General features: G+C 39.2%; 1 protein-coding gene across 1 annotated transcript in view; it reads right to left on the bottom strand.

Annotated features, from left to right (window-relative positions):
• KIAA1210 (KIAA1210 ortholog) overlaps window positions 1-23,942 on the bottom strand; it is an 84,877-nt gene that overhangs the window by 21,474 nt on the left and 39,461 nt on the right. The window contains exons 5-7 of the mRNA XM_086388257.1: window positions 23,400-23,526; window positions 23,035-23,160; window positions 19,683-19,826 (exon numbers count right to left, since the gene is read on the bottom strand). Coding sequence (XP_086244383.1) covers window positions 19,683-19,826; window positions 23,035-23,160; window positions 23,400-23,526 — 397 coding nt within the window. The remainder of the gene's footprint in view (window positions 1-19,682; window positions 19,827-23,034; window positions 23,161-23,399; window positions 23,527-23,942) is intronic.

The raw sequence follows: 23,942 nt of genomic DNA, 5'->3' as shown, positions 1-23,942 counted from the left end.
TAAGAAAATAACTTAAAAATATATAAAGAAGGAAATGAGAAGGGAATGAAAATAGTACACTGAAAATTCTAATTAAATCCAAAATAAGGGATGGCAGTCCTAAGATGGTAGAGGAATAGGACAGGGAGACCACTTTCTCCCCCACAAATTCATTGAAAGAACATTTGAACGCTGAGCAAATTCCACAAAACAACTTCTGAATGCTGGCAGAGGACATCAGGCACCCAGAAAGGCAGCCCATTGTCTTTGAAAGGAGGTAGGACAAAATATAAAAGATAAAAAGAGAGACAAAAGAATTAGGGATGGAGACCCATCCCAGGAAGGGAGTCTTAAAAGAGGAGAATTTTCCAAACACCAGGAAACCCTCTTACCAGCGGGTCTGTGGGGAGTTTTGGAATCTCAGAGGGCAACATAACTGGGAAGAAAAATAAATAAATAAATAAAACCCACAGATTATGTGCCTAACGGCAACTCCCAGCAGAGAAGTAGCCCAGATGCTCACATTCACCACCAGCAAGCAGGGAGCTAAACAGGGAGGCCCGGGCTGCATTGCTCAGGGTAAGGACTGGGCCTGAATGCCCTGAGGGCAATCTGAGGGAGCTAACATGAAATAGTAACCCAAACTGTGGGATAGCCAGAGAGAGAGAGAGAACTATCCTGCGAAAAGCCCTAAACTAAGGCACTGCCAGGCCCATTCACAGAGCAAAGGACTGAGCAAATCCCAGAGGAGAGCTAGCTGGCTGCAGACCAGCCCATCCCCCGCCGGAGGCAGGGAGGCAAGCAGGGGGCAGCCAGAGCTGGAAGGTGAGAGGCAAACTCGGCCCCAGAGGCGGCATTCTCTACCAAACTGCGAGCAGGCTCCCAGTTGCTAACCAAGACTTCCTGGGATTCTGGATGACTGACATCCGCCTGGAGGGTCGCAGCCACAGATCAGCTCCCCAGAAGAGACACACGACACACCTGAGACGGTGCACCTGGGAAACCAAGCGGCTGGGACGGGGGAGGCGATAGGACTCATCTCCCCACCTGGGGAGAGTGCGCTCACCAAGCACCTGGTCACCTGAGCTGCTTGGACCTGGGAAAGGCACAAAACGCAGGCCCAACTGAATCTGCACCTTTGTGGAGTACCCAAGAACCTGAACCTGAGTGGCTTAGACCTGGGCAGTGCACACAACCCAGGGCCCGCTTTAGACAGTTCCCCTGCAGAGCAACCTGGAGCCTGAGCAATGTAGACTGGGAAAGTGCACACGCTGTGAGCGAGGGCAAACCCAGTGTGGCCCAGACATTGCAAGCACTCCCCACACATGCCAGTGATATTTGTTTGCAGTGTTCCTCCCTACCCACTGAACAAGTGAGACTAAATAAGTGACCACCTTTGCCCCTTTGTGTCAGGGCAGAAATTAGACATTGAAGAGACCTGCAAACAGAAGAAGCCAAAATAAACAGAGGGAACCACTTTGGAAGTGACAGGTGCAACAGATTAAAACCCTGTAGTTAGCACCGATTACACTGGAAGGGGCCTAGAGACATTGAGCGGAGAAGGCAATGGCACCCCACTCCAGTACTCTTGCCTGGAAAATCCCATGGGTGGAGGAGCCTGGTAGGCTGCAGTCCATGGGGTCGCTAAGAGTCAGACACGACTGACCGACTTCACTATCACTTTTCACTTTCATGCATTGGAGAAGGAAATGGCAACTCACTCCAGTGTTCTTGCCTGGAGAATCCCAGGGATGGGGGAGCCTGGTGGGCTGCCATCTATGGGGTCGCTCAGAGTCGGACATGACTGAAGTGACTTAGCAGCAGCAGCAGAGACATTGAGAAGTATAAGCTGGAACAAGGAACTATCTGAAACTGAACTGACCACACACTGCCACAACAGGTGCAGAGAAATTCCTAGATATATTTTTACTATTATAATTTTTTAATTAATTTTTTTTATTTTTAAGTCCTCTATTACTCCTTTAATTTTCATTTTTATAACCTACTATTACCTTGCAAAAAAGACCCTATTTTTAAAGCAAACTTCATATATTTTTTTATAATTTTTATGATTTTGTTTTGTTTTTGTTTTTTAATATTGTATTCTTGAGAGTCTAACCTCTACTCTAGATTTTTAATCTTTGCTTTTTGGTATTTTTTATCAATTTTGTACCTTTAAGAATCCAATCTTCCATATCCATTTTTACTTAGGAGTGTGATTACTGGCCCGATTACTCTCTCCCCCTTTTGACTCTCCTTTTTCTTCTCCAGGTCACCTCTATCTCCCCTCTCCCTTTTCTCTTCCCTACCCAACACTGTGAATCTCTGTGTGTGTTCCAGGCTGTGGAGAACACTTAGGGAACTGATTACTGTCTAGATCTGTCTTTCTCCTTTTGATTCCCTCTTTTGTCCTCCTGGTCACCTCTATCTCCTCCCTCCCTCTTCTCTTCTCTATGTAACTCCATGAACCTCTCTGAGGGTTCCAGACTGTGGAGAGCATATAAGGAATTGATTACTGGCTAGACTGCTCCTGCCTCTTTTGATTCCCCCTTTTCTCCTTCTGGTCACCTCTATCTCCTTCCTCCCTCTTCTCTTCTCCATGTAACTCTGTGAACCTCTCTGGGTGTCCCTCACTGTGGAGAATTTTTTCACCATTGACCTAGATATTTTATCATCAGTGCTGTATGGATGGAGAAGTCTTGAGGCTACTGTAATAATAAGACTGAAAACCAGAGGCAGGAGGCTTAAGCCCCAAACCTTTGAACACCAGAGAACTCCTGACTCCAGGGAACATTATTCGATAAGAGATCATCCAAAAGCCTCCATACCTACACTGAAACCAAGCATCACCCAAGAGCCAACAAGTTCCAGAGCAAGACATACGACACAAATTCTTCAGCAACACAGGAACTGAGCTTCAATATACAGGCTGCCCAAAGTCACACCAAACCCACAGACATCTCAAAACTCACTACTGGACACTTCATTGCACTCCAGAGAGAAGAAATCCAGCTCCACCCACCAGAACACCAATGCAAGCTTATCTAACCAGGAAACCTTGACAAGCCACTCGTCCAACCCCACCCACAGGAGGGAACCTCTATAATAAAGAGGAACCACAAACTGCCAGAATACAGAAAGGCCACCCCAAACACAGCAATATAAACAAGATGAAAAGGCAGAGAAATATCCAGCAGGTAAAGGAACAGGATAAATGCCCACCAAACCAAACAAAAGAGGAAGAGATAGGGAGTCTACCTGAAAAAGAATTCATAATAATGATAGTAAAAATGATCCAAAATCTTGAAAACAAAATGGAGTTACAGATAAATCTGGAGACAAGGATTGAGAAAATGCAAGAAATGTTTAACAAGGACCTAGAAGAAACAAAAAAGAGTCAATCAATAATGAATAATGCAATAAATGAGATCAAAAACACTCTGGAGGGAACCAACAGTAGAGTAACAGAGACAGAAGATAGGATAATTGAGGTAGAAGATTGAATGGTAGAAATGCATTAAGCAGAGAAGAAAAAGGAATTAAATGAGGACAACCTCAGGGACCTCTGGGACAATGTTAAATGCCCCAACATTTGAATCATAGGCATCCCAGAAGAAGATAAAAAGAAAGGCCATGAGAAAACACTTGAGATAATAGTTGAAAACTTCCCTAAAATGCGGAAGGAAATAGTCACCCAAGTCCAAGAAACCCAGAGAGTCCCAAACAGGATAAACCCAAGGCAAAACACCCCAAGACACATATTAATCAAATTAACAAAGATCAAACACAAATAACAAATATTAAAAGCAGCAAGGGAAAAACAACAAATAACATACAAGGGGATTCCCATAAGGATAATAGCTGATCTTTCAATAGAAATTCTTCAGGCCAGAAGGGAATGGCAGGACATAATTAAAATGATGAAAGAAAATAACCTACAGCCCAGATTACTGTACCCAGCAAGGATCTCATTCAAATATGAAGGAGAAATCAAAAGCTTTACAGACAAGCAAAAGCTGAGAGAATTCAGCACCACCAAACCAGCTCTCCAACAAATGCTAAAGGATCTTCTCTAGACAGGAAACACAGAAAAAGTGTATAAGTTCGAACCCAAAACAACAAAGTAAATGGCAACGGGATCATACTTATCAATAATTACCTTAAATGTAAATGGGTTGAATGTCCCAACCAAAAGACAAAGACTGGCTGAATGGATACAAAAACAAGACCCCTGTATATGCTGTCTACAAGAGACCCACCTCAAAACAAGGGACACATACAGACTGAAAGTGAAGGGCTGGAAAAAGATATTTCATGCAAATGGAGACCAAAAGAAAGCAGGAGTAGCAATACTCATATCAGAAAAAATAGACTTTAAAATAAAGGCTGTGAAAAGAGACAAAGAAGGACACTACATAATGATCAAAGGATCAATCCAAGAAGAAGATATAAGAATTATAAATATATATGCACCCAACATAGGAGCACCACAATATGTAAGGCAAATGCTAACAAGTATGAAAGGGGAAATTAACAATAACACAATAATAGTGGGAGACTTTAATACCCCACTCACACCTATGGATAGATGAACTAAATAGAAAATTAACAAGGAAACACAAACTTTAAATGATACAATGGACCAGTTAGACCTAACTGATATCTATAGGACATTTCACCCCAAAACAATGAATTTCACCTTTTTCTCAAGTGTGCATGGAACCTTCTCCAGGACAGATCACATCCTGGACCATAAATCTAGGCTTGGTAAATTTAAAAAAATTGAAATCATTCCAAGCATCTTTTCTGACCACAATGCAGTAAGATTAGATGTCAATCACAGGAAAAAAAAAAAAAAACTATTAAAAATTCCAACATAGGGAGGCTGAACAACATGCTTCTGAATAACCAACAAATCACAGAAGAAATAAAAAAAGAAATCAAAATATGCATAGAAATGAATGAAAATGAAAACACAACAACCCAAAACCTATGAGACACTATAAAAGCAGTGCAAAGGGGAAGGTTCATAGCAATACAGGCTTACCTCAAGAAACAAGAAAAAAGTCAAATAAATAACCTAACTCTACACCTAAAGCAATTAGAAAAGGAAGAAATGAAGAACCCCAGGGTTAGTAGAAGGAAAGAAATCTTAAAGATTAGGGCAGAAATTAATGCAAAAGAAACGAAAGACCATAGCAAAAATCAACAAAGCTAAAAGCTTGTTCTTTGAGAAGATAAATAAAAGACAAACCACTAGCCAGATTTATCAAGAAACAAAGGGAGAAGAAGAAAATCAACAAAATTAGAAATGAAAATGGAGAGGAGGAGCCAAGATGGCGGAGGAGTAGGATGGGGAGAACACTTTCTCCCCAACAAATTCATCAAAAGAGCATTTAAACGTCGAGTAAATTCCACAAAACAACTTCTGAATGCCGGCAGAGGACATCAGGCACCCAGAAAAGCAACCCAACTCTTCGAAAGGAGGTAGGAAAAAATATTAAAACCAAAAAAAAATAGAGACAAAAGAGGGAGGGATGGAGTTCCGTCCCGGGAAGGGAATCTTAAAAAGAGAGAAGTTTCCAAACACCAGGAAACCTTCTCACTGCCGAATCTGTGCCGAGCTTTGGAAGCACAGAGGGCAACATAACAGGGAGAAAAAATAAATAAACAATTAAAACTCGAAGATGGCGAGCCCTACGGTAACTCCCCCAGCGTAACTCCCCCAGCAGAGAAGCAGCGCAGACGCCTGCATCCGCCATTAGCAAGCGGGGGCTGGGCAGGGAGGCGCGGCGCGGGCTGCATCGCTGAGAGTAAGAATCTGGCCTGAATACCCTGAGCGCTATCTGAGCGAAATAATTTGGGCTAGCAAACCAGACTGTGGGATATCTACCACGCGAAAAGCCAGCCCTAACCTAAGACCACCAGGCCCGCGCACGGAACAAAGGACTGAACAGAGATAGCCGGCTGCAGACCTTCCCCCTCCGGTGACAGGCAGCCAGAGCCGGAAGGGGGCAATCGCAGCCCCAGAGAGACATTATCTATAAAACTGTAAGCAGGCTTCTTTGCTAACTAAAACTTCTTGGGGGTCTGGACGGTCAACATCTGCCTGAGAAGGTGCGCCGGTTTTACACCCAGATAACCGAGTGGCGGGGAGGCGATAAGTCGCAGCATTGGCGCTCGCCAAACACCTCATCACCTGAGCTGCTCGGACCTGGGAAGAGCACAAAACGCAGGCCCAACTGAGTCTGCGCCTCTGAGGACGACCCAAGTGCCTGAACCTGAGCGGCTTGGACCTGGGAGGTGCATGCAGCCCAGGGCCAGCCTCGGATTGTTCCCGGCGGAACAACCTAGAGTCCGAGCAGTGTGGACAGGGAGGCTACACGCGCCGTGAGTGGGGGCAGACCCAGTGTGGCTGAGGCACTGCGAGCCCACGCCAGTGTTATTTGTTTGCAGCATCCCTCCCTCCCTCCCCACAGCGCGACTGAACAAGTGAGCCTAAAAAAAAAAAAAAAGTGTCCTCCACCATCCCCTTTGTGTCAGGGCGGAAACCAGATACTGAAGAGACTAGCAAACAAAAGAAGATATAACAGAGGGAAACGCCTTGGAAGCTACAGGCAATAGATCAAAACCCTGTGGTTACTACGGACTACATAGGAAGGGGCCTATAGATCTTGAGAAATATAAATCTGACCAAGGAACTAGCCAAAAATGAACTGAACCCACAACACCCACAAAAAAAAAAAAAAAGTCCTAGATATATTTTTATTATTTTTACGATCATTCTTTCTTTCTTTTTTTTTAATTAAAAAAATTTTTTTAAGTCCTCTATTGTTCCTTTAATTTTCACTTTTATAACCTATTACTTTGCAAAAAAAAAAAAGACCCTATTTTTTTCTTTTTCAGCAAACTTCATATATATATATTTTATAATTTTTTGACCTTGTTTTTTTTTTTTTTTTTTGGTTTGTTTTTTTTTTTTGATTTTGTTTTTTTCTTCTTTTCTTTAACATTGTATTTTTGAAATTCCAAACTCTACTCTAGATTTTTAATTTTCGCTTTTTGGTATATGTTATCAATTTTGTACCTATAGTTTTTTTTATATATAATTTCTGTGACTTTTTTTTTTCTTTTTCTTCTTCTCTGTTTCTTTCTCTTCTTCTTTTATATAACATTGTATATCTGAAATTCCAAACTTTACTCTAGATTTTTAATTTATGCTTTTTGGTATTTGATATCAATTTTGTACCTGTATTTTCTTTATAATTTTTGTGACATTGTTCGTATTTGTTTGTTTGTTTTCTCTCTTTATTTTTCTTCTTCTTTTTTTTTTTTAACATTGTATTTTTGAAATTCCAAACTCTACTCTAGATTTTTAATTTTTGCCTCCTGGTATTAGTTATCAATTTTGTACATGTACTTTCTTTATAATTTTTGCGACCTTGTTTTTGTTTGTTCGTTTTTTCTCTCTTTCTTTTCCTTCTTCTTTTCTTTAACATCGTATTTTTGAAATTCCAAACTCTACTCTAGATTTTTAATTTTTGCTTTCTGGTATTAGTTATCAATTTTGTACCTGTACTTTCTTTATAATTTTCACGACCTTGTTTGTTTTTGTTTGTTCATTTTTTCTCTCTTTCTTTTCCTTCTTCTTTTCTTTAACATCGTATTTTTGAAATTCCAAACTCTACTCTAGATTTTTAATTTTTGCTTTCTGGTATTAGTTATCAATTTTGTACCTGTACTTTCTTTATAATTTTCGCGACCTTGTTTGTTTTTGTTTGTTCGTTTTTTCTCTCTTTCTTTTCCTTCTTCTTTTCTTTAACATCGTATTTTTGAAATTCCAAACTCTACTCTAGATTTTTAATTTTTGCTTTTATGTATTTGTTACCAATTTTGTACCTTTAAGGACCCAATCTTCAGGACCCATTTTTCACTAGGGAGCGAGATTACTGGCTTGACTGCTCTCTCTCCCTTTGGACTCTCCTTTTTCTCCACCAGGTCGCCTGTGTCTCCTCCCTAACCCCTCTCTACTCTACCCACCTCTGTGAATTTCTGTGTGTTCCAGACGGTGGAGAACACTTAGGGAACTGATTACTGGCTGGATCTGTCTCCCTCCTTTTCATTCCCCCCTTTTATCCTTCTGGCCACCTCTGTCACCTTCCTCCTTCTTCTCTTCTCTGTATAACCCTGTGAACATCTCTGAGTGGTCCAGTTGTGGAGTGCACATAAGGAAGTGACTACTGGCTAGCTCACTCTCTCCACTATTGATTCACCTCATCTCATTTGGGTCACCTCTAACTCCCTCCTCCTTCTTCTCTTCTCCATGTAACCCTGTGAACCTCTCTGAGTGACCCTCACTGTAGAGAAACTTTTCATCTTTAATGTAGATGCTTTATCAATGGTGCTGTATAGAAGGAGAAGTTTTGAAACTACTGTAAAAATAAGACCGATAACCGGAAGCAGGAGACTTAAGTCCAAACCCTGACTCCAGGGAACTCCTGACTCCAAGGAACATTAATTGACAGGAGCTCATCAAATGCCTCCATACCGACACTGAAACCAAGCACCACACAAGGGCCAATAAGTTCCAGGGCAAGACATACCAAGCAAATTCTCCAGCAACAAAGGAACACAGCCCTGAGCTTCAAGATACAGGCTGCCCAAAGTCACCCCAAAACTATAGACATCTCATAACTCATTACTGGACATTTCATTGCACTCCAGAGAGAAGAAATACAGCTCCACCCACCAGAACACCGACACAAGCTTCCCTAACCAGGAAACCTTGACAACCCACCTGTACAAACCCACACACAGTGAGGAAACGCCACAATAAAGAGAACTCCACAAACTGCCAGAATACAGAAAGGACACCCCAAACTCAGCAATTTAAACAAGATGAAGAGACAGAGGAATACTCAGCAGATAAAAGAACAGGATAAATGCCCACCAAACCAAACAAAAGAGGAAGAGATAGGGAATCTACCTGATAAAGAATTCCGAATAATGATAGTGAAATTGATCCAAAATCTTGAAACTAAAATGGAATCACAGATAAATAGCCTGGAGACAAGGATTGAGAAGATGCAAGAAAGGTTTAACAAGGACCTAGAAGAAATAAAAAAGAGTCAATATATAATGAATAATGCAATAAGTGAAATTAAAAACACTCTGGAGGCAACAAATAGTAGAATAACAGAGGCAGAAGACAGGATTAGTGAATTAGAAGATAGAATGGTAGAAATAAATGAATCAGAGAGGATAAAAGAAAAACGAATTAAAAGAAATGAGGACAATCTCAGAGACCTCCAGGACAATATTAAACGCTACAACATTCGAATCATAGGGGTTCCAGAAGAAGAAGACAAAAAGAAAGACCATGAGAAAATACTTGAGGAGATAATAGTGGAAAACTTCCCTAAAATGGGGAAGGAAATAATCACCCAAGTCCAAGAAACCCAGAGAGTCCCAAACAGGATAAACCCAAGGAGAAACACCCCAAGACACATATTAATCAAATTAACAAAGATCAAACACAAAGAACAAATATTAAAAGCAGCAAGGGAAAAACAACAAATAACACACAAGGGAATTCCCATAAGGATAACAGCTGATCGTTCAATAGAAACTCTTCAAGCCAGGAGGGAATGGCAAGACATACTTAAAATGATGAAAGAAAATAACCTACAGCCCAGATTATTGTACCCAGCAAGGATCTCATTCAAGTATGAAGGACAAATCAAAAGCTTTACAGACAAGCAAAAGCTGAGAAAATTCTGTACCACCAAACCAGCTCTCCAACAAATACTAAAGGATATTCTCTAGACAGGAAACACAAAAACGGTGTATAAACTCGAACCCAAAACAATAAAGTAAATGGCAACAGGATCATACTTATCAGTAATTACCTTAAACATAAATGGGTTGAATGCCCCAACCAAAAGACAAAGACTGGCTGAATGGATACAAAAACAAGACCCCTGTATATGCTGTCTACAAGAGACCCACCTCAAAACAGGGGACACATACAGACTGAAAGTGAAGGGCTGGAAAAAGATTTCCCATGCAAATAGGGACCAAAAGAAAGCAGGAGTAGCAATACTCATATCAGATAAAATAGACTTTAAAACAAAGGCTGTGAAAAGAGACAAAGAAGGACACTACATAATGATCAAAGGATCAATCCAAGAAGAAGATATAACAATTATAAATATATATGCACCCAACACGGGAGCACCACAGTACGTAAGACAAATGCTAACAAGTATGAAAGGAGAAATTAACAATAACACAATAATAGTGGGAGACTTTAATACCCCACTTACACCTATGGATAGATCAACTAAACAGAAAATTAACAAGGAAACACAAACTTTAAACGATACAATAGACCAGTTAGACCTAATTGATATCTATAGGACATTTCATCCCAAAACAATGAATTTCACCTTTTTCTCAAGTGCACATGGAACCTTCTCCAGGATAGATCACATCCTGGGCCATAAAGCTAGCCTTGGTAAATTCAAAAAAACAGAAATCATTCCAAGCATTTTTTCTGACCACAATGCAGTAAGATTAGATCTCAATTACAGGAGAAAAACTATTAAAAATTCCAACATATGGAGGCTGAACAACACACTGCTGAATAACCAACAAATCACAGAAGAAATCAAAAAAGAAATCAAAATTTGCATAGAATCGAATGAAAATGAAAACACAACAACCCAAAACCTGTGGGACACGGTAAAAGCAGTCCTAAGGGGAAAGTTCATAGCAATACAGGCACACCTCAAGAAACAAGAAAAAAGTCAAATAAATAACCTAACTCTACACCTAAAGCAACTAGAAAAGGAAGAAATGAAGAACCCCAGGGTTAGTAGAAGGAAAGAAATCTTAAAAATTAGAGCAGAAATAAATGCAAAAGAAACAAAAGAGACCATAGCAAAAATCAACAAAACCAAAAGCTGGTTCTTTGAAAGGATAAATAAAATTGACAAACCATTAGCCAGACTCATCAAGAAACAAAGGGAGAAAAATCAAATCAACAAAATTAGAAACGAAAATGGAGAGATCACAACAGACAACACAGAAATACAAAGGATCATAAGAGACTACTATCAACAATTATATGCCAATAAAATGGACAACGTGGAAGAAATGGACAAATTCTTAGAAAAGTACAACTTTCCAAAACTGGACCAGGAAGAAATAGAAAATGTTAACAGACCCATCACAAGCATGGAAATTGAAACTGTAATCAAAAATCTTCCAGCAAACAAAAGCCCAGGTCCAGACGGCTTCACAGCTGAATTCTACCAAAAATTTAGAGAAGAGCTAACACCTATCCTGCTCAAACTCTTCCAGAAAATTGCAGAGGAAGGTAAACTTCCAAACTCATTCTATGAGGCCACCATCACCCTAATACCAAAACCTGACAAAGATGCCACAAAAAAAGAAAACTACAGGCCAATATCACTGATGAACATAGATGCAAAAATCCTTAACAAAATTCTAGCAATCAGAATCCAACAACACATTAAAAGATCATACACCATGATCAAGTGGGCTTTATCCCAGGGATGCAAGGATTCTTCAATATCCGCAAATCAATCAATGTAATACACCACATTAACAAATTGAAAAATAAAAACCATATGATTATCTCAATAGATGCAGAGAAAGCCTTTGACAAAATTCAACATCCATTTATGATAAAAACTCTCCAGAAAGCAGGAATAGAAGGAACATACCTCAACATAATAAACGCTATATATGACAAACCCACAGCAAACATTATCCTCAATGGTGAAAAATTGAAAGCATTCCCTCTAAAGTCAGGAACAAGACAAGGGTGCCCACTTTCACCATTACTATTCAACATAGTTTTGGAAGTTTTGGCCACAGCAATCAGAGCAGAAAAAGAAATAAAAGGAATCCAAATTGGAAAAGAAGAAGTAAAACTCCCACTATTTGCAGATGACATGATTCTCTACATAGAAAACCCTAAAGACTCCACCAGAAAATTACTAGAACTAATCAATGACTATAGTAAATTGCAGGATATAAAATCAACACACAGAAGTGCCTTGCATTCCTATACACTAATAATGAGAAAACAGAAAGAGAAATTAAGGAAACAATTCCATTCACCATTGCAACGGAAAGAATAAAATACTTAGGAATATATCTACCTAAAGAAACTAAAGACTTATATATAGAAAACTATAAAACACTGGTGAAAGAAATCAAAGAAGACACTAATAGATGGAGAAATATACCATGTTCATGGATTGGAAGAATCAATATAGTGAAAATGAGTATACTACCCAAAGCAATTTATAGATTAAACGCAATCCCTATCAAGCTACCAACAGTATTCTTCACAGAGCTAGAACAAATAATTTCACAATTTGTATGGAAATACAAAAAACCTCGAATAGCCAAAGCGATCTTGAGAAAGAAGAATGGAACTGGAGGAATCAACCTACCTGACTTCAGGCTCTACTACAAAACCACAGTTATCAAGACAGTATGGTACTGGCACAAAGACAGAAATATTGATCAATGGAATAAAATAGAAAGCCCAGAGATAAATCCACGCACATATGGACACCTTATCTTTGACAAAGGAGGCAAGAATATATAATGGATTAAAGACAATCTCTTTAACAAGTGGTGCTGGGAAATCTGGTCAACCACTTGTAAAAGAATGAAACTGGACCACTTTCTAACACCATACACAAAAATAAACTCAAAATGGATTAAAGATCTAAACTTAAGACCAGAAACTATAAAACTCCTAGAGGAGAACATAGGCAAAACACTCTCCGACATACATCACAGCAGGATCCTCTATGACCCACCTCCCAGAATATTGGAAATAAAAGCAAAAATAAACAAATGGGACCTAATTAACCTTAAAAGCTTCTGCACATCAAAGGAAACTATTAGCAAGGTGAAAAGACAGCCTTCAGAATGGGAGAAAATAATAGCAAATGAAGCAACCGACAAACAACTAATCTCAAAAATATACAAGCAACTCCTACAGCTCAACTCCAGAAAAATAAACGACCCAATCAAAAAATGGGCCAAAGAACTAAATAGACATTTCTCCAAAGAAGACATACAGATGGCTAACAAACACATGAAAAGATGCTCAACATCACTCATTATCAGAGAAATGCAAATCAAAACCACTATGAGGTACCATTTCACACCAGTCAGAATGGCTGCGATCCAAAAGTCTACAAGTAATAAATGCTGGAGAGGGTGTGGAGAAAAGGGAACCCTCTTACACTGTTGGTGGGAATGCAAACTAGTACACCCACTATGGAGAACAGTGTGGAGATTCCTTAAAAAACTGGAAATAGAACTGCCTTATGATCCAGCAATCCCACTGCTGGGCATACACACTGAGGAAACCAGAAGGGAAAGAGACACGTGTACCCCAATGTTCATCGCAGCACTGTTTATAATAGCCAGGACATGGAAGCAACCTAGATGTCCATCAGCAGATGAATGGATAAGAAAGCAGTGGTACATATACACAATGGAGTATTACTCAGCCATTAAAAAGAATACATTTGAATCAGTCCTAATGAGGTGGATGAAACTGGAGCCTATTATACAGAGTGAAGTAAGCCAGAAGGAAAAACATAAATACAGTATACTAACGCATATATATGGTATTTAGAAAGATGGTAACAATAACCCGGTGTACGAGACAGCAAAAGAGACACTGATGTATAGAACAGTCTTATGGACTCTGTGGGAGAGGGAGAGGGTGGGAAGATTTGGGAGAATGGCAATGAAACATGTAAAATATCATGTAGGAAACGAGTTGCCAGTCCAGGTTCGATGCATGATGCTGGATGCTTGGGGCTGGTGCACTGGGACGGCCCAGAGGGATGGTATGGGGAGGGAGGAGGGAGGAGGGTTCAGGATGGGGAACACATGTATACCTGTGGCGGATTCATTTTGATATTTGGCAAAACGAATACAATTATGTAAAGTTTAAAAATAAAATAAAATTTAGAAAAAAAAAGAAAAAAAAAGAAATGAAAATGGAGAGATCACAACAGGCAACACAGAAATACAAAGGATCATGAGACTACTATCAGCAACTATATGCCAATAAAATGGACAACTTGGAAGAAATGGACAAATTCTTAGAAAAGTACAACTTTCCAAAACTGAACCAGGAAGAAATAGAAAATCTTAACAGAGTCATCACAAGCACAGAAATCAAAACTGTAATCAGAAATCTTCCAGCAAACAAACCCCAGGACCAGATGGCTTCACAACTGAATTCTACCAAAAATTTAGAGAAGAGCTAACACCTATCTTACTCAAACTCTTCCAGAAAGTTGCAGAGGAAGGTAAACTTCCAAACTCATTCTATGAGACCACCATCATCCTAATACCAAAACCAGACAAAGATGCCACAAAAAATAAAACTACAGGCCGATATCACTGATGAACATAGATGCAAAAATCCTTAACAAAATTCTAGCAAACAGAATCCAATAACATGTTAAAAAGATCATACATCATGTCCGAGTGGTCTTTATCCCAGGGATGCAAGGATTCTTTAATATCCACAAATCAATCAATGTAATACACCACATTAACAAATTGAAAGATAAAAGCCATATGACTATCTCAATAGATGCAGAGAAAGCCTTTGACAAAATTCAACATCCATTTATGAGAAAACCCCTCCAGAAAGCAGGAATAGAAGGAACATACCTCAACATAATAAAAGCTATATATGACAAACCCACAGCAAACATTATCCTCAATGGTGAAAACTTGAAAGCATTTCCCCTAAAGTCAGGAACAAGACAAGGGTGCCCAGTCTCACCACCACTATTTCAAAACATAGTTTTGGAAGTTTTGGGCACAGCAATCAGAGCAGAAAAAGAAATAAAAGGAATCCAGATTAGAAAAAAAGAAGTAAATCTCTCACTGTTTGCAGATGACATGATTCTCTACAGAGAAAACCCTAAAGACTCCACCAGAAAATTACTAGAGCTAATCAATGCATATAGTAAAGTTGCAGGATATAAAATTAACACACAGAAATCCTTTGCATTCCTATACACTAGTAATGAGAAAACAGAAAGAGAAATTAATGAAACAATTCCATTCACCATTGCAACGAAAAGAATAAAATACTTAGGAATATATCTACCTAAAGAAACAAAAGACCTATATATAGAAAACTATAAAACACTGATGAAAGAAATCAAAGAGGACACTAATAAATGGAGAAATATACCATGTTCATGGATTGGAAGAATCAATATAATGAAAATGATTATACTACCTAAAGCAATCTATAGATTCGATGCAATCCCTATCAACCTACCAATGGTATTTTTCACAGAACTAGAACAAATAATTTCACAATTTGTATGGAAATACAAAAAACCTCGAATAGCCAAAGCAATCTTGAGAAAGAAGAATGGAACTGGAGGAATCAACCTACCTGACTTCAGGTTATACTACAAAGCCACAGTCATCAAGACACACGCTGGTACTGGCACAAAGACAAAAATATAGATCAATGAAACAAAATAGAAAGCCCAGACATAAATCCACGCACCTATGGACACCTTATCTTTGACAAAAGAGGCAAGAATATACAATGGAGAAAAGACAATCTCTTTAACAAGTGGTGCTGGGGAAACTGGTCAACCACTTGTAAAAGAATGAAACTAGAACACTTTCTAACACCATACACAAAAATAAACTCAAAATGGATTAAAGATCTAAACGCAAGACCAAAAACTATAAAACTCCTAGAGGAGAACATAGGCAAAACACTCTCTGACATAAATCACAGCAGGATCCTCTATGATCCACCTCCCAGAATATTGGAAATAAAAGCAAAAATAAACAAATGGCACCTAATTAAAATTAAAAGCTTCTGCACAACAGAGGAAACTATAAGCAAGGTGAAAAGACAGCCTTCAGAATGGGAGAAAATAACAGCAAACAAAGCAATGGACAAAGAATTAATCTCAAAAATATACAAGCCACTCCTGTAGCTCAATTCCAGAAAAATAAACGACCCAATCAAAAAATGGGCCAAAGAACTAAATAGACATTTCCCCAAAGAAGACATCAGATGGCTAACAAACACATGAAAAGATGCTCAACATCACTCATTATCAGAGAAATGCAAATCTATACCACAATGAGGTACCATCTCACACTGGTCAGAATGGCTGCTATCCAAAAATCTACAAGCAATAAATGCTGGAGTGGGTGTGGAGAAAAGGGAACCCTCTTACACTGTTGGTGGGAATGCAAGCTGGTACAGCCACTATGGAGAACAGTGTGGAGATTCCTTAAAACACTGGAAATAGAACTGCCATACAACCCAGCAATCCCACTGCTGGGCATACACACCAAGGAAACCAGAATTGAAAGAGACACCTACACGTGCCACAATGTTCATTGCAGCACTGTTTATAATAGCCAGGACACGGAAGCAACCTAGATGTCCATCAGCAGACAAATGGATAAGAAAGCTGTGGCACATATACCCAATGGAATGTTACTCGGCCATTAAAAAGAATACATTTGAATCAGTTCTAATGAGGTGGATGAAACTGGAGCTTATTATACAGAGTGAAGTAAGCCAGAAAGAAAAACACCAATACAGTATGCTGCTGCTGCTGCTGCTAAGTCACTTCAGTTGTATATGGAATTTAGAAAGATGGTAATGATAACCTTATATGCAAGACAGCAAAAGAGACACAGATGTATAAAACAGTCTTTTGGACTTTGTGGGAGGAGGTGAGGGTTGGATGATCTGAGAGAATAGCATTGAAACATGTATATTATCATATGTGAAACAGATCACCAGTCCAGGTTCGATGCATGAGACAGGGTTCTCAGGGCTGGTACACTGGGATGACCCAGAGGGATGGGATGGGGAGGGAGGTGGGAAGGGGGTTCAGGATGGGGAACACATGTAAACCCATGGCTGATTCACGTCAATGTATGGCAAAAACCACTACAATATTGTAAAGTAATTAGCCTCCAATTAAAATAAATACATTTTTTTTTAATCCAAAATAAGATAGTAATGGAAGAACCGAGGTACAAAAAAGAGCTAAACAGCAGAAGTCCTTCATTATTAGTAATTACTATGAGTGTAAATTAATTAAACTCTCCAATCAAAAGGCAGAAATTAGCAAGATGAATTTTAAAAACATGATCTATTTGCATGCTGTCTACAAGAAACTCACTTTAGATCCAAAAACAAACAAGTTGAAAGTGAAAGGATGATTAAAGGGATTCTAAGAAAATGATAACCAAAAGAGAGCTAGGGCAACTATACTAAAATCAAACAAAACAGATTTCAAGTCAAAATTGTTATAGGAGACAAAGATGGACATTATACATTGATAAACGGGTCAATCCATCAGGAAGATAGAACAGTCATAAACAAAACAACAGACCCCCCTCCAAAAAAAAAACAGACCTACTCCTGAATACATGAAGCAAAAATTGACAGAATTGAAGGAGGAAATGGACAGTTATACAATAATAGAGATGTCAGTATCCCACTTTCAATAATGAATAAACATCTAGACAGAAGATCAATAAGGAAATAGAGAACTTGAAACAATAATACAAACCTAACATATATATATATATATATTTGTATGTATAATATTCCATTCAACAAGAGCATATGTATTCTTCTGAAATGCACATGAACATTCTCCTGTATAAACCATATGCTAGGCTACAAAATAAGTCTTAATAAATTTTAAAAGATTAAAACCATGCAAAATATCTTCTCTGATCACAACAGAACAAAACTACACAATCAATAACAGAAGGAAGACTGGAAAATTCACAAATAGGTGGAAATTAAACAACATACCCTTAAGCAATGAATGGGTCAAAGAAGAAATCAAAAGGAAAGTTAGAAAATACTTTGACATGAATTAATACTAAAACACAACATAAACTTATATGGTACAGCAAAAACAGTCTTTAGAAATGCATAGCTGTATATGCTTGTTAAAAAAAGAAGCTCTCAAATCACTACCCTAATGTTCCACCTTACTGCTAAGTCACTTCAGTCATGTCCGACTCTGTGCGACCCCATAGATGGCAGCCCACCAGGCTCTGCTGTCCCTGGGATTCTCCAGGCAAGAACACTAGAGTGGGTTGCCATTTCCTTCTCCAGTGCATGAAAGTGAAAAGTCAAAGTGAAGTCGCTCAGTCATGTCTGACTCTTCGCGACCCCATGGACTGAAGCCTACCAGGCTCCTCCACCCATGGGATTTTCCAGGCAAGAGTACTGGAGTGGGGTGCCATTGCCTTCTCCTATTCCACCTTAAGGAACCCAGAAAGATGAAACTAAACCCAAAGCTAGAAAGAGGAAGGAAATAATAGAGATTAAAGCAGAGATAATGAAATAGGGAATAGAAATACAATATGGAAAATCAATGAAACCAAAAGTCTATCCTTTAAAAAGTAAAACAAAATGGACAAATCTTTAGCTACATTGATTAAGAAAAAATAAGACACAAATTCAGAATTGAAAGGAAACAATTACTACCAACCTTACAGAAATAAAAAGGATTATAAAACAGTACTATGAATACTTGTGTAGATAGCCTAAATGAAATGGATAAATTCCCAGACACATCCAAATTACTAAAATTGAATAAAAAAATAATGGAAAACCTGAATACACCTATAGCAACAGATTGAATCAGTAATCAAAACCTCAAAACAATGAGAAAACCAGGACCAGATGGCTTCACTGGTGAATTCTACCAAACTTTTAAATAATAATACCAATCCTTCACAAATATTTCAAAACACATATAAGAGGGAACACTTTCTGATTCTACGAGGCAAGCATTACCAGGACTCCAAAGCCAGATAAAGGCATCACAAGAAATGAATGGTATAACCTAAATCCCTCATGAATACACATGCAAAATACTAACAAACCAAATCCAACAGCATTTTAAGGGCAATTATACATGATGAGTAACTGGGATTTACCCAAGAATTAGGAGGTTTAACATATGAAAATCACTGTATAATATATGAAAATCAAATGTAATATACCATATTGAAAGAATGAAGGAAAAATAATATGATCATCATGATTGATGTGGAAAAAGCCAATCCAATTAACCACAGTTCCATTCACAGTTTGTGAATGGAGGTGTTAATGAGGACGGTCTACTGATTTTCCTATTGTTGATGGGTATTGTTGGCTGGCCAAAGCTAGATGCATGAAATACACATACATGCCCTCTCATGTCAAATGATTTTTCATACGGATATGTGTTTATCAAACCATACTATATGCCCTAACCTTTGGTATTTTTGGCATTTGAAATTGTAGAGGCTTTACTTACATAAAAATCTCTATTAGTTTTCTTCATGAAAGAACTGAAAACATCCACAATCTTATTTTTTCCAAAAATACTGTCTCCCATACCTTATAAATTACAGTGCTGATTATTTGGTTTTTAGAATTGGACAGAAAATGTAAACCAACAGGCAAATCAAAAGCCAAAAATGGTGGCTCCTTCCCCAAACATCCCCTTAGTATTGAGCTACAGCAGGAAAAAAGAAAGGTAAGAAGAAATAATGCCTCTGACTTGTGCACCCACCGCCCTTAACCTGCAATTTTGGCTGGAACTAACACTCACCTCCTTGCTTGTCAAGATGTTGTATGATGAACTCTTCTTAGGTGATTCATAATTAACAGACATTTCTTCAAGATCCTTAGAGATGGAGTCAGATCGAATGAGATGTGAGCTGATGCTGGGTTGGCATGGATGCAGTAGTGGACTCTGTCAAGGAAGAGTATAGAAAGAAAAAGTTAAAAACTGTGTGCCTTCCCCCAAATTACCTGTCGCTCAAAGGTTGAAGGGTTAAGAACCCTAAGTGGGAAAAAAAAAAAAAAAAAAACGAGCCAAGGAAAGAATCTCCTACTTCCTTGTCTTCACTTCTAGTACCTACACAAACCAAAGACTAATAAATAGCCTGGGTTCACACTCTGGGTTGCTGCACACTTTTGCCAATCGCAAAGACAGAAACTTCAAATTGCTTCCTTGCTCAAAACCAGAACCCTGGTGTTATCTCCTACTGATGCCAACTAGAAATCTTATTTGAGTCCGATCTTTGTTTTGATTTTGTCTTATCTTTGGAAGTCCAGATCTTGGGGAGATGAGTCTTTGGGTTATGTTCTGGGCTTGGCATCCAGGCTACAATCTTTATTTCTATCATTCTCTCTGTCCAGGAATCGTCTGGATGGAATCTTGACTGTGTTGGTTGCTTATCTTAAGCCTGTTGAGACTGATTTTCTGGCAATTTTAGAAAATCTACACAACTATTCCTGGTTAGAACTGGATGACTAGTTTTCTGAAGGGGATAAAAATTGTTCATTTGGTTTTACCTTGAGCTTCAGCAGACTGATTTAGTTGATTCCAGTTAGGAGTTCATGTTATACTTGAATTTGAGGCACTGGCCCCTGCCATGATCCTCTTGATGTGTATCAGAATCCCTGATTTTATCTTTTTAACAAATACTGGCTAAGCATGTACAATGTGCCACACCATTCTAGGCACTGGGTCTATAACAATAAACAAAACAAAATCCTTGTTGACATGGAGCTGACATGCTTGATTCTGTCATAGGCTCTGCTCCTGCTCAGGACAGATGGATGTCAAACTCTCAAAGCCAAAGAAAAGGAGCCACATTGAGTTTCTGTCTGTGGAGTACTCCTGGCCAACATCTACGTTGCCCTCTTATGACTACTAGGCCCCACTGGGGGTTCTTAACAACAGACCTCGGGGATTAACAATCCCAAAGCACAATTGTAATAATAATCACTGTAATAATGGCAGTGATTATTATTTATCCTATTAATATAATTAATATAATACAGAATATTATATTATTCCATAAAAGTTAACTTTTACGGAAGGCTTTACTTGGCTTTTGTTGTTCACTCACTAAGTTGGGTCTGACTCTTTGCAACCCCATGGAATGCAGCACACCAGCCTTCCCTGTCCTTCACTATCACCTGAACTTTGCTAAAACTCATGTCCATTGAGTCCATGATGCCATCCAACCATCTCATTCTCTGTCGCCCTCTTCTCCCCCTGCCCTCAATCTTTCCCAGCATCAGGGTCTTTTCACATGAGTCAGCCCTTTGCATGAGGTGGCCAAAGTATTGGAGCTTCAGCTCCAGCATCAGTCCTTCCAATGAATATTCAGGGTTGATTTCCTTTAGGATTCACTGGTTTGATCTTGCAGTCCAAGGGACTTTCAAGAGTCTTCTCTAACATGACAGTTCAAAAGTATCGATTCTTTGGCTCTCAGCCTTCTTTATGGTCCAACTTTCACAATCCATACATGACTACTGGACAAACCAAATAGCTTTGACTAGACAGACTTTTGTCAGCAAAGTGATGTCTCTGCTTTTTAATATGCTGTCTAGGTTTGTCATAGCTTTCCTTCCAAGGAGCAAGTGTCTTTTAATTTCATGGCTGTAGTTACTGTCCACAGTGATTTTGGAGCCCAAGGAAATAAAGACTGTCACTGTTTCCATTTTTTCCCTCAGCAGTATGTGAACTGAAAAATTCCAGATGTTCAAGCTGGATTTAGCAAAGACAGAGGAACCAGAGATCAAATTGCCAACATCCATTGGATTATAGAAAAAAGCAAGAGAATTACAGAAAGACATCTACTTCTGCTTCACTGAACACTCAAAAGCCTTTGACTGTGTGGATCACAACAAACTGTGGAAAATTCTTAAAGAAATGGAAATACCAGACCACCTTACCTGTCTTCTGAGAAACCTGTATGAAGGTCAAGAAGCAACAGGTAGATCTGGGAACAATACATCAAGGCTGCATATTGTCACCCTGCTTATTTAACTTATATGCAGAGTACATAGTGTGAAATTCCGGATTTAACTTATATGCAGAGTACATAGTGTGAAATTCCAGGCTGTTGAAGCCTAGCTTGAAGGATTTTGAGCATGGCCTTTCTAGCAGGTGAAATGCGTACTACTGGTGTGGTAGTTTGAACCTTCTTTGGCATTGCTCTTCTTTGGAATTGGAATGAAAACTGACCTTTTCCAGTCCTATGCCCACTGCTGAGTTTTCAAAATTTGCTGGCATAATGAGTGCAACACTTTCACAGTATCATCTTTTAGGATCTGAAATAGCTCAATTGGAATTCTATCACCTCCACTAGCTTTGTTCATAGTAATGCTTCCTAAGGCCCACTTGACTTCACCAGGATATCTATCTATCTTTAGGTGATAGATGATAACGCCAATATGGTTACCATCATGGTTACCTAAGACCTTGTTTGTACAGTTCTTCTGTGTATTCTTGCCACCTCTTCTTAATATTTTCTGCTTCTGTTAGGTCCATACAATTTCTGTCCTTTATTGTGCCCATCTTTGTATGAAATATTCCCTTGGTATCGCTAATTTTCTTGAAGAGATCTCTAGTCTTTCCCATTCTATTGTTTTCCTCTATTTCTTTGCATTGATCACGAGGAAGGCTTTCTTATCTCTCCTTGCTATTCTCTGGAACTCTGCATTCAGATGGATATATCTTTCCCTTTCTCCCTTACCTTTCCCTTCTCTTCTTTCCTCAGCTATTTGTGAGGTTTCCTCAGACAATGGAGACTAAAGATGTGCCCTCCTTCCTGTTGAGGCAGGGCCAGAGAATTTCAACACCTTAGAGACTGGGCTAATGGAAAGGCTAATAGGTTGGAGGTCGACACATTTGAGTCAGAGTTCCAGGGCTACCACTAACTATACGGTCAGCTGGAACAATTTCTTTAATCTCTCTGAGTCTTTATTCAATCCTCACAGACAACCCCTTGAACTAGATATTTATATTACACCCATTATAGATGAAGAAAGGAAGGCTCAGAGAGATTAAGTAATCAGCCCAATGTCACAGGGCCAATAAATAGTAGAGCAGGGATTCAAGCATAGGTCTGCCTGTTTGACTTTGAACAATTCTACTTTATTACCTCGGTGGTCTTGTAGCCTGCAACATGGAATTCACTTCTGGCTGCACCTCTTGGCACAGTTCCAAACATAGCTTCAGGCATGCTACCAGTCCCAGCTCTAGGCAGAGTAGTAGAAACATGAGATTTCTGTGGAAGAAAGAAAAAACATGGGGGTTGGAATGCCTGCACATTAATGTCACCATTATAATACTCAGAGCATTTTCGGGGTGCATAAAGAGAAGTGAAGATGGTGATCCTGGCCAATACTGTGTGTCAGGCACTAGGGAAGCACATCATATACTTAGATATTCTCTTATCCAGTGTTTACAACAGTGGGGGTGGAATCAGGAGTCCAAGTATGAGCTGATGCTCCAGTTTGCCATTACCTGCAAAGGTCTGCCTCTTGGGATCTCTGGAGAGGGGTACAGCTTCCTTTCTGATCTTTCAGGGTCAGGCTCCAACATAAAGATGCTGTCATGAGACAGGGCTCTGATCCCCATTCTGCTCTTGGCCCTGGCCAGGAAGGAAAAAGTCTTATGAAAGCAGCCAAGGGAACCAAAGATACATGTGTGTCTATACTATGGCCTACCACAGACACCTCAGAAGCATATGTGCTGACACACACAGTCTTCCATGAGATACTGAGTGAGGAAAATAAAGAATAGTATGGTCCCATTTAATACATATACATATATGACATGGGCTTCCCAGGTGGCGCTAGTGGTAAAGAGCTCGCCTGCCAGTTCAGGAGACATAAGGGACTCCGGTTCGATCCTTGGGTTGGCAAGATCCCCTGAAGGAGGGCATGGCAACCCACTCCAGTATTCTTGCCTGGAGAATCTTATATACAGATGAGCCTGGCAGGCTATATATAGTCCATGGGGTCACAAAGAGTCAGACATGAATGAAGTGACTGAGCACACATATAT

The sequence above is a fragment of the Bos grunniens genome, chromosome X, assembly GCF_055505025.1.
Source record: "Bos grunniens cultivar Pamir isolate PY7600 chromosome X, Bosgru_T2T1.0, whole genome shotgun sequence".
NCBI lineage: Eukaryota > Metazoa > Chordata > Mammalia > Artiodactyla > Bovidae > Bos > Bos grunniens.
Note: the sequence above shows the minus strand (reverse complement) of the source record. Positions and strands in the feature narration are given on the sequence as shown.